The 12,778-nt window shown below is 40.5% G+C and overlaps 1 protein-coding gene across 1 annotated transcript in view; it reads right to left on the bottom strand.

Moving 5' to 3' along the window:
• The window catches only part of SCUBE1 (signal peptide, CUB domain and EGF like domain containing 1), a 397,419-nt gene that overhangs the window by 43,678 nt on the left and 340,963 nt on the right, over positions 1-12,778 (bottom strand). Inside the window, exons 12-14 of the mRNA XM_089662778.1 lie at positions 7,480-7,599; positions 6,530-6,622; positions 685-801 (exon numbers count right to left, since the gene is read on the bottom strand). Coding sequence (XP_089518904.1) covers positions 685-801; positions 6,530-6,622; positions 7,480-7,599 — 330 coding nt within the window. The remainder of the gene's footprint in view (positions 1-684; positions 802-6,529; positions 6,623-7,479; positions 7,600-12,778) is intronic.

Consider the following 12,778-nt stretch of genomic DNA (forward strand, 5'->3'; position numbering starts at 1 on the left):
CTTCTCTTTTAGTACAGTTTGATACCCTGACCTAGAATGAGTATGGAGTAAGTGATGTCATAACTTCTAATCTGAATATGTGTTCCAGGTCAATGACTTAAAGGGGAGATGGATTAAAGGATATCTAAACCTCAAAACAAAAATGTAATATATTGCAGCTTACCAGACCTTAGATGTGTTGGCTACATTAGTTTCTTTTTTTCAGGCTAACAAGATTTTCAGCAAGTACAGAAAACACCTGTTGATCTTGACATAAATACAGTGTGCTTGTCACTTCTTGAGAGCTGAACTGACAGCATAAAAATTATCTTCTTTCTGTAAAATACCAATCCTTCCACCCCTCATGCAATATAGATGAAGAATGGAAGACATTTTTAAATAAAGTCCAGGTGACAACCATGGCTTCTTTATAGATACAGTGAAGGAATGAGCATTGTCTCAGGGGGACATTAAGTGTTACTGGCTGGATCACCGGGTGAATATAAAAAAGAAATTAAGTCTAAAAATAGAAAACAAATGCAGCCATTGCATCTAAGGCTGCTAAGCTGCAATATATTACATTTTGTGCATGAGTTTAATATGCTTAAATATAAATTCATATATTAGTGAATAATAAGATTTACCGTTTAATTGTTTTTCATCATTGTCCAGCATATCCAAATACTTCTGCAGTAAACCACTCACCTGTCACTGGCTGCTTTGTAGATTCTTTCATTTTGTCTTTACTCCGTGGACGCAAGTGGCATTTTGCATCCTTTATTTTAAAGCGAGCCTTCTGGGTGATTGGAGGACCTACAGAATCTGGATATAGATTTGAAAATCATTAACTTTAAACAGCAGACAGAGGGAGCTGGAGAACAATAGGACTCCGTTAAACACCATTAAGTATGTTAACTTTTGAAGTTAAAACCCACCAAGCCTTTTTTCTGTTGTCTGTTTTCCATTAGGCAGATTTTCCTTTACTTTCTGTCTGAGGTGTAAAATTGGCAGAAATACCCTGAGACAGTTTTCATCAGAACAGGTGTTCCCATTAGTACATTTTTCCACACCTCTTGTTCTGGTGACAACGGTTTAAAGCTAAAGTTAAATGTGCTCACAAGCACGCTAATGAAATGTTTGAATAAAACCTGTTTTCATTACACACTTTATATTAGAAACTCTGTGCTTCTCTATGAAATGCATTAATATTATGGTTGGTGGGTGGGACTGGCCGGATACTGTACATAGCCTCCTAAAATCATCACAGCACCCTGCCTCAGTACTCTTCTCAAGAGCCTTCAGCCCTGATGCAAGCAGTGGGCTGGTTATTGGGAGGAATTATGCAAATATCAAAATGTAATAGTAACCAAAGAATAAATCTGCACTAAGGAATAAATTCATATAAACAAGCAGCAGTTATAACCGTAAAACCAGTTAGACAAAACATATAAAACAAAAAGCAGCGCTAGAATTAATAAATGTCGAAACAATTAAGTGAAAAATATAGCTCAATATGTGATATGATTAAATCGTGAAACAATATATGCCACAAAAGTGCCCTTATTTCATTTCTAATTCGATTGAGAATTGGGTTGAGGTGAATGAGGGGAGAGTTCATTCTAAATTATCTAATTCATTAGTCTTTAACCCTCCCAGGGCTATTGCCCCTCTTTCTGTGTTTAAAGGACTCAGTTCTTGAGGATATTAATCATTTCAAATTAAAAACAATACAAACGATACAGAAAAAAAAAACTGAAAGGGCTTAAGGATGTAGTAGTATATAAAAGGGGGGGCGTAGTTGTCCTGAAAAAAGAGGTCTATGAGGCCGAAATGTATCAGACTATTGGTTTGATCATGACACCTATGCCCCCCCGCAGAATAATTCAACTAATTGTTACAGAGACAAAAGTTAAAGAGACAAAAGAGAGTTACAATCCCTTACTGAAAAAGGTTTTAAGGATGGTATTTTAAATAAAAAAGAAAAGATGTTTCTGATTCCCAATGCACGTCAAGTGCCTGTAATGTATTACTTACCAAAAATTTACAAAGATCTGGTTAACCCTCTGGGACGCCCTATAATTAGTGGCATAGATTTAATCACTTCCCGAATAGGGAAATATATAGATGAATTCTTGCAGCCTCTTGTCACCAAAACTCCATCTTATCTTAAAGATACATCACATGTTATCAACATTCTTAAGCATATAAAATGGCAGGAAGGTTGCATTTTGGCTACAGAAGAGGTCACGTCTCTGTACACTGTAATCTCCCATGCAGCCGTTGAATATTTTTAATTTAATGATAGGTCCCTATGAAGGGGTCAAGTCATCTTTAACTTGGATTTGTTAAAGTGGTTCTAAAGGCTTAAGGTTTTTTTACCTGCCTGCATTCTATGCATCAAGGTAAAAAATCTTCTGTGTGCAGCAGGCCTCCGCCCCACCCCTAATAATTACCTAAGCCCCCTCTCGATCCAGCGATGTGCATTGGAGTCTTGGCTATCCAAGAATTCCCTCTCCTCATTGGCTAAGACAGAAGTGGGAGCCACTGGCTCCTGCTGCTGTCAAACACAGCCATTGAGCCAATGATAAGAAAGAGGAGGTGGGGCTGAACCGCAGCTCCATGCATGAATGGACACATGGTGCAGTGGGTGCACTCATAGAAAGCTACTTGCTGTGGAGGCATCTGACAGGAGGTAGGGGCCAGGAGTGCCAGCGGGGGGGAGACCCAAGAAGAGGAGGATCAGGGCTGCCAAGTGCAAAACCACTGAACACAGCAGGTAACTATAACATGTTTGTTATATTTTTCTAAAAAAAAAAAATCCTTTAAAATCACTTTAAAGTTTGCAATGACTCATAATTATTTTTGGTTTGGAGGAGATTTCTATGTTCAGAGACGTGGCGTAGCTATGGGCGCTAAATTTGTGATGAATATGGCCAATTTATTTATGGCCAAATGGGAGGAGGAGGTCATTTATTCTCAGAATCACCCTGATTTGTTGTTTTGGAGTCACTTTATTGATTATATCCTCCTCATGTGGAATCGAAGTGCTAATTCACTACATCATTTTATTGGAGGAATAAATGGTAATGCTAGAAGAATTGTGTTACAGTGTGAAATTAGTACACAGGAGGTACATTTTTTGGATCTGGTCATTAGAGCAAATGGTGATGGCCTTCAAACGATGACCTATTTCAAAGAAACTGATCTGCATGCTTATCGTGACATGACTAGCTGTCATCAACCCTCATGGAGAGAGTTATTATTGAAAAATAAAGGTATCAAATGATCGGAAACAGGATCCCTTTAACTGGGCTTTTATCACATCCTTTTCGAATCAGTATTGGGCCATAAAACGTATTGTCAAAAAACACTGGCCTGTCTTGAAGAATTACCCTATTTTGGGTCCACCGAATCCAGAGAGACCAGATGTTGTCAGGGCTGTCTTTAATATTGATTGGATCCTGGGTAAACATTTTCTTGCACCCCCCCCCCAATGGAATTTCCCTCTTCATCTGCTCTGAGACTAACAAGCTAGACTCAAAATCAGTTTACTGCAGAATATCAGACAGTGATTGTGACTGGTTGCCAGAGGTTACAGCATATCATTACTGCTCACCAACTGGTTGCTAAAAGTTACAGCACACACTACGGCTCACTGATTAATAGCTAGAGGTTATTGCACATCCTTACCGCTCACTGATTGGTTGCTACAGGTTACTGCACATCCTTACCACTCACTGATTGGCTGCTATAGGTTACTGTGCATCATTACCACCTACTTATTGATTGCTAAAGGTTAAAGCACATCATTATGACTCACTTATTGATAACCTCTGCACTCCAAACCTCCCCCAACCTCTCTACTCCAACCCTGCCACCTTAACTCTACATGCCTGCTCTGCTCATCTATGCACCCACCTTCCTTACCGCTGTACATCCTCTCCTTGCTCAAATGTGCACCCCAAATTGTAACTCCTTCTCTGCCTACCTTTGCACACCCCACCCGCACCACTTTCCTTACCTTTGCAGAACAGGCTGATGGTAGGTTCAGTGACCACAGTTGCAGGTAGGACTTTCAAGCATGCCCCTGTTTACCTCTCCAGTGGGCAGCATTCAGCAGACATGATGGCAGCTGAAACCTCAGGGGTGCATGATATAGGTATGAATGCCATCACTATTTACATATGAATGTTGCTGCTATTTACATGTGAATGCCGCCGCTATTTACATATCAATGCCGGTTATTTACATGTGAATGCTGATATGAACTGGGTCATCTGTACACTGCAATAGAGCAGAGCTGGGCAGTATAAGCGACAGCACTTCACACTTAGATATTGGGACACAGTGAAGGAGGAAGACTTCAAGGGACAAAGGTATATAAACAGGGACAATTGGCAAATATGGGGCAGCTGCTTTGGGCCCCATGTGACTGGACCCAGGGTAGCTGCCTCTTTTGCCCTGCCTTAAAGATGGCCCTGGAGGTTGTATACAGAGGGGCTCCCTCCCTGAGGAATGGCCCCAAATGTTATACATCCCTCAATTAAACCTCAATTTTTTCATGACTTGAAGGGTTATTTTTCATGTCAAAAACATGAAGTTTGGAAGATCAGTAAATTTAAAGCCAGGAAAATTGTCAATTTTAATTCTAATCAAGCACCTAAAGTTTATAGTATTAAATAATGTATCACCTTACTACTAAAAATTTAGTTTATATGCTGATTTATCCATGTGGCCGGCAGTATGTTGGTAGAACTGTAAGGAAGTTGCAAACAAGACTGAAAGGACATATAAGTAACATCCGGCAGGTTTTGTAGGACAGAGTCCCAAAACACTATGCCAAGTACCATAATAAAGATCCTACTGGCACTGTATTTGTAAGAATTGACACTTTTCAGCACACTGGAGGGGGAGTTACCGGTATGTCAGGAAGGAGATTTCTCATCTGGAAACCAGATGGATATATCATTTAAAATCTTATACTCCTTTTGGGTTAAATGTAGATTGGGATACAGCTGTTTTATTAATAACAGTTGATTCACATTAACTATTCCTGATGAGATAGAAGGATATTTTTTAGGCCCTTATTTGGAGATTAAGGGCATGATCTAGTTTTTGATGGCAGGTCATAGTAGGCCTAATTCAAGCACTGATGATTTCAAAATAAGTCTTTGTTTCCCTTCAAAAGGGGAGAAAAATGTTTAAGACATCTTTTGAGTTAATTTTAATCATATTTGTATATATATTTAAAATATGCCAACAAGATGGTAATTTTTAAATATGTGAGGTGGCAGGCTGATGGTTTGGTAATAATGTCTTCTTAATTTTTAATTTTTTATTTTAAATACATTTTAAATAAACAATTCTTTGTGGAACGAACAATATGTTTTTTCTCCACAAGATGAAGCCATTTAATTAATGGCAAGAAAGGTGCTGGTTTGTTTCTTTATTTTAATTGATGGCAAGCATGACAGGTATTTAACATAGAGTATGTGGTGTGCGCCATACAGCCTAAGCCCCTGAAGACATTGATTCAATTAAACATGTTGGGTGTGGCCTGTATGTATCACGTCACTGAATAGGCTTGTGTGTTTTTGGCGGTCTGTATGCCAAAGCCATCAGCTTGCACATTGCTTTTATGTAAACTTTTATTATCCTTATTTATATGTGGATAATTTTAAATAAACAAGAAGTTTTTGAACGTACTTCAACCACCATGGATAGGTCTTTGTTTTTTTCCCATTGATGACAGTTGCTATTGAGTTCATGGATCAGCTGCGGTAGAGCCAGATTTGTACATTATTTATTGAGCGCAGCATGACCATTTATAATGTATTGGTCCAACTGGTCTGGTAAGAGGCCCTTTTACATAGTGGTGAAGGTGTTGGAATTCACCTTCTCAGTGGCACATTGTTTGGCACTAAAGTGATATAGTTGCATCTATCACTTTCACCTGTGGATTGGATCTTTCTTGGGAAGAAGAGCTCCAACAGACAGACAATTTATTTGGACTGTTTCATATGGGCACTTTTTGCGGCATTTATTGCTTCATGATTTAATTGTATCACATATTGAGCTATATTTTTCACTTGCGTACACACTACTCTAGGTAACACCCACATGTGATCCCAGCCTCCAAGATTGAAAGAACTAATATCCAATGAAGGAAAGGAGAGGGTCAGGGACAGTCAGGCTGGGGAGGAAAGTGCTGGGTGATGGTAGAAGTCCTCCAATTAGGAAAGTAGCTGGGCTTTATCTGACCTGCTGTGGCTTCTGATGCACACTGTGAGCTTCTCACAGTCTGCAGTGAAATCACAATAAACAATTTCAGTGAAAGAGAAAAGCCTGCACAACAAGACTGAAGGGAAGGCTGGAGTTCAGATTTAAATTGTGGATTTTTCCCATCACAATTTCAATGACAATGGTCTGTAGGAAAAACAAAGAGAATCATCCTCCCCATTAGGGAAACTAACCAGCACTGATTCATAACAAACATGAATACCAGAAGTATCAGTCATTACATTTTAACGTTCCCTCAAGGGACCCTTACCTGTGCATGTTGGTATTGTAGCATTGCGTTTCTGGATTGACTTGTTTTGCTGCACTGGTACACCACAGCTCAATGTGTAGCTATTCTCTGACTCTACATAAAAAATAATAATACATTTTCTGTATTGTTAAAGGATAAGTTCACCCTCAAGAACATTTTGCATGCTCCACCCATTTTTAGGGGTCTAATAAAGCCCTGATGTCTCATTAGAGAGAACCTGCTATAAGAGTATGCTATCACATACTACTGTAAAAATAATAAATGGCATGCAGTGGGTGCACTACTTGTTACAGATCACCTCAAATGTTGGATAAGAGAGCAGTAGTTCTAGTGCAATCATTTACTGTTAGCGCTAAACTGATAACCTGTGAAAGGTTTTAAACTGTCGACCATGGGCAATTTTGGGGACTGAAGTCTATTGCTGTTTCACAAGCATGTGCAATATTAAGACTTGGCACGTTGGTTATCTGTTTACTCATGACAAGCTTTTTTTTTTATATTTAACAACAAAAACTGGGTAATATATTGTGTTTGTGTTTCCTAAAACTAACTTTAGTATATTTTTTCTACTAAAAATGTGTATTTAATAAACGTGTTACATAAGTTACAACTACTATCACTTTATTCTCCAGGGTTTTTGCTTTCCGAAAATATATAATATTTGGGAGTTTTAACAAATTTTCAAACCTAAAATATGCATTATAAACATGTGCAAAAGCTGAAAATTGACTGATAGAAAAGAAGGTAAGCAGAATTTGTCAATTTGACCCTTCAGGACAAAATGACAGGTTCTCTTAAGAAACTGAAGTGATGATTTATCAATGAGTTGTCGCTACTGCATTGTGCAATGGACAAGCAATTGTGTCCTAGTCAAAGCTGTACTGAATAAATACAGTGGAGGTCCAGGGTCAAAGGACATATAGGACCTATGAGCTAAAGATTATACAAACCTGGTAGGAAGAGGGTGTTGGATGGGCAGGATAAGTAGCAGCTATCAATCCCCCCTGATTTACTGCAAACCAGTTGGGCCCTTGGGACAGGCTTGTAGCTGGGAACACATTTTGTTGTCTCTAGGAAAAAAATAAATTCCAATTAAACACATCAAAGCTGAAAAACGGGACACTCCATGGTTGTTAACGTATTGTGATTGTGAAGTGAAAATAATGATTAAATCAAAGTTATAATTTACGTTTAAAAAAAGGATTTGTTTTTAGTCCTAAGCATTATCAAGAAATCACCTATATTTCGAAGCCCCTATACAGTTGTGGCCAAAATTATTCAACCCCCAATGCTGTAAAGGGGTTTAGGGACTATAGTGTACATTTGGAATTGTATTCAGAATCAAATCCTACAAGGACGTTGTAACTACCCAAATGCAACTAAAATGACATCAATTGTTTATGTAATACAGTAGTAAATGGTTCTTATGTGGTTTCTTCATTGCCACAATTATTCAACCCCTTAAAGACTACCACTCTGAAGAACAGAGGTTCATACAGGTGCTTTCCATCAGGTATTGAAAACACCTGTGGATGTCACCGAGCAGCAATCAAGCATAATAAGCACCAATTAGGCAGCTTTAAAATGACTGTGATACTCAGCTCCTTCTAGACATTTACTGGTGTGGTTACAAACATGGTGAAGGCAAGAGAATGGTCCAGGAAGACAAGAGAAGAGGTGATTTCTCTTCACAGGAAGGGCAATGGCTATAAGAAGATTGCAAAGATGTTAAACATACCAAGAGACACCTTAGGAAGCATCATTCGCAAATTCAAGGCAAAGGGCACTGTTGAAACGCTACCTGGTCGTGGCAGAAAGAAGATGCTGACTTCGACTGCTGTGCGCTACCTGAAGCGTAGAGTGGAGAGAAGTCCCCGTGTGACTGCTGAGGAACTGAGAAAAGATTTGTCAGATGTGGGTACAGAAGTTTCAGCCCAGACAATAAGACGCACACTGCGTAATGAAGGCCTCCGTGCCAGAACTCCCAGGCGTACCCCCTTGCTGTCTCCAAAGAATAAGAAGAGTCGACTGCAGTATGCCAAAAGCCATGTGGACAAACCACAAAAGTTGTGGGATAGTGTTCTGTGGACTGATGAAACAAAATTAGAACTGTTTGGGCCCATGGATCAACGCTATGTTTGGAGGAGGAAGAACAAGGCCTATGATGAAAAGAACACCTTGCCTACTGTGAAGCATGGTGGAGGGTCAATCATGCTTTGGGGCTGTTTTGCTTCTGCAGGTACAGGGAAGCTTCAGCGTGTGCAAGGTACCATGAATTCTCTTCAGTACCAGGAGATATTGGATGGAAACGTGATGCAGTCCGTCACACACCTGAGGCTTGGGAGACGTTGGACCTTTCAACAGGACAATGATCCCAAGCATACCTCCAAGTCCACTAGAGCATGGTTGCAGAGGAAAGGCTGGAACATTTTGGAGTGGCCATCGCAGTCACCAGACTTAAATCCGATTGAGAACCTCTGGTGGGACTTAAAGAAAGCAGTTGCAGTGCGCAAGCCTAAGAATGTGACTGAACTGGAGGCCTTTGCCCATGAAGAATGGGCGAAGATACCCGTAGATCGCTGCAAGACACTTGTGTCAAGCTATGCTTCACGTTTAAAAGCTGTTATAACTGTAAAAGGATGCTGTACTAAGTACTAAGATTGAATGTCACTTGGGGGTTGAATAAAACTGATAATGCTGTGAGCACAGAAAAGACATTTGTGGTTATTTCATTATAACTGTTATGTTATATTTGTCTGACCTACAAGTGCCTCTTTAATGTAAATGTAAGCAAGATGACTGAATGATCAAAAGCAATGTCAAACTGGCCAAAACACTCAATTTCAGTGGGGGTTGAATAATTTTGGCCACAACTGTACATTCTCTTTAGGCAAAGTTTAGATTATATTGGACTTCTAAGCAGCAAATTATTATTTTGCTCACCACTTTAGTGCATCGCTTTTCCCTGTACACTTGATGATTATTTATACTAGATGAAAAATATTGGCCATACTGTACTAGAATATTCTTACAAGAAATTTTGTTTATGGCTGGCAAAACCATCCTTTCCTATTGTAGCCCAGTGGAATCATTGGTTAATCAGATTATCCTTTATGACAAAGTTTTATATGGGGATAGGAAATATCCTCTAAAGTTCCATAAAATCTGGGACCTACGGTGCACAAAGCACAGCGTGACATATGCAAGTGCAGTGGGGACCAGCTGTGAAGCCACAGGATGTCACTGCCAGCTTCTCACATCCAAGATGGCAGTGCTGAGGACTTGAAGACCAGTACAGAACCACCCTGGGTGAGAACAGAACTGGATCCCTGGACTTGTAAGTGCATGTTTATTAAAAGTCAGCAGCTACAGTATTTGTAGCTGATGACTATTAATATTTTTTTCTCAGACTGAAGAACCTCTTTAATCTAAACCATGGGTTATATGCAGCTAACTTCAGGTGATTTAACAACGGTAAAAATCTGCAGGACACCCCTCCCACTTTTGCCAAGCCAGTTTTTTTTAGCAAGCAATAGGGCGGTCATAAAGAACAGAGAAGGGGCCTTTGGCCTGTACTATAGTCAAAGAAAAGGATTTTACTGGTAAATTAAATATAACATTTTCGTAATCATACAGCAAGGGAAAATGATCTTAGTCTTAACCATAGGATATCCAAAAGCAGTTCAAAATGAGGTGCAGACAACACAGCAAACAAAGCCCAATAAGGCCCAGGTCACAACAGGTTCAGAAGGGTTCGAAAGAACTCAGAGCAACTTGTAACATGTGTCCTGAACATCCACCTGATAAAACTTAAAATATGTGAACAGAAGGCCTGGGGACAGCTTTGCAAATGAAACAGATGTCTGAAAAGTCCATAAAGCACTGACATATAAGGCACAGGCTCAAATAATGACTTGTCTAATTTACCTAGCAATGATGAAATGAGAAAAAGAGAGCCCCCTGTAGGAACCTTCAGGAAGAACAAAAAGTATCTAATTGTTGAAAAGAAACTGTAGCCAGAGACTTTTACAGCACACATGCCATGAAAAGACATTAGAGAAAAATTTCCCAGGGATGTTTTGAAGCAGAACATAAGGAGGGAAGGACATTGTCCTGGCTGAGGTGGAACAAGGAAACCACCTTGGGGGAAAATAGGCATTGGGCCTCAGGACAACCTTTTCTTTCTGAAACATATGGAAAGGTTTTTTACCAGATAGGCTGCTAACTCAGAGACTCTCCACACAGAGGCGATCGCAACGAGAAAGGCCACCTTGCAAGTGAGGCTGGACATAGGACTATCCCTAATAAGTTGGAAGAGTGGCCTCTAAAGGATCAAAAAAATCAGGTTGAGGTCCTACGGAGTCCAAGAAGGAAAAACGTAGATCAGATAAAATTGATCCCATGGAGTCACCAGAGCATCCACTACGAAGGCCCTAGGGTCCATGGATCTGGCAACAAATCTATCCAGTGTGTGGTGCATACTAGAACATTGTAGCAAAAAACCTGAAGGGGACCCATTGAAAAAAAAAATGTTTGTAGAGTTTACCACTTTAAACCCCCCCAGGGATCCTGTACACATAGTATATGTCTAAGTATCTATCTGTGCATGAGTTGCTGACCTATGCTATGGGATAGCTATCCCCATCCACCTACTTACCAACCCAACAGCACTGATCAACGGAGACAGATTTCTAAGTGACACAGCTCAGGAGGTGACAGGGTGTGACAGGCAGTGCATAGAGAGCCTGCACAGCCCCTGTCCTCCTGAGCCAGCAGATTAACATCATTCTGCTGTGCTGTCTCTTCATCTCTCCTGTTCAGTAAACACAAAGTCCAGACCTTCATCCTGCTATTCGGACACAGAGTGAGTGGAAACTGTCAACTTTTTTTGTGAAAGATTGATGGAGAAAAGGACTTTCATTCACTAAAATTGACAAGAGCACACACCTGCTAATACAATTGTCTGAGAAAGCTTAGTGTAGTAAATGGTGTGCGCTGTTGTCAGCTTGTGTTTTTGTGAATTAAAGCCCTTTTCTCAGGCTGCAATCAATCACAAGATAACACTTTGCATGATCTCTGTGCTCTATGTAGCAGAGAGCAGGTCCATGTGTACTAGGCTTCGCAGATGAAGCTATAGCTAGAGATCACAGAAAAAAATGCATTAGGTTTAACACGCAAAGCTCAGATTTTTATGGGGACAAGTGCAATCCGCTCAGAGACCTGGGGGGGGGGGTTACCAAGTTTTTTTATCTGGTGATAGATCATCTTTAAAACTGGGTGCCACAATCAGTGTCCCTCACTTGTACAGAATGCCTTGGAACACCTCCAGGTGAAGAGCCTAATCCCCTGGATCCGGATGCTAATGCATCCAGGTCACCTGCTAATATGCATGCCCGGAATGTAAACAGCAAATAGGGCTGGGATGTATAATTCCGTCCAAACAAGAATTCAGTCTGCTTCTTTTTGGGGGTGCGACTTCTGATGCTTTCCTTATGCTTGATATAAGACACTGATGTGGCATGGCCCAATTGGATTCTGGTTGGGTGACGGGTGAGAAGTCCAACACTGAAGGGCCAACTAAACTGCCCTGAGCTCAAGCATATTGGTGGGAAGATTTCTTAATGACTAAGTCTCCTGCACTGAGAGGGCATCCAGGACCCCAGCCCAACAGACTGGCATCCAGCGCCGGGTTGGAAATCTGCCATGCAAGAGAGAGCCTGGCCTTGCAGGTCAGACATATGGGGTGGTCCTAGGGCCTAGTTTGTTTGCCCCACGCTGCCAAAATATTGTGTTACAACAGTCTGCAGTGATTTTTCACTGGTTTGAAGGAGGCTACCTTTAGGCCCAAAGCCCTCATTCCTGCAAGTGGAAATCAAGAGCCAACCCTGGGACTGGAGGGCCCAAGCTTGTAAATGAAGGGACAGAAGTTTATCCTGAGGCTGAAAGATCCTGACAGGGCCAAATCTTACTTTTTTGGACAAATTTGGGAGCACTCCTTCATTGCCTGTCTTGGAGGTCCAAAATTTCCAACAAAAGTGTGCTTCAGACTTGTTTAAGGAAGTACTATACATGCATTCTCTCTCGAAGAGCATCTACGGTACTTGGGTTCTGTCAACAACAATCTGCCAAATAGACAGAGAGCAGGCCCGTTCTGGAGATCTGAAAAAGCACATATGCTGAGTAATGTAAGACTACAGGTAAAAGCTCCAGGTAGTGGTGAATGAAGGGATACATTAAATTGAAGCAAAG

This window comes from Staurois parvus, unplaced genomic scaffold (assembly GCF_062004578.1).
Source record: "Staurois parvus isolate SC_StPar_1 unplaced genomic scaffold, SC_StPar_1.0 ptg001539l, whole genome shotgun sequence".
NCBI classification, from domain to species: domain Eukaryota; kingdom Metazoa; phylum Chordata; class Amphibia; order Anura; family Ranidae; genus Staurois; species Staurois parvus.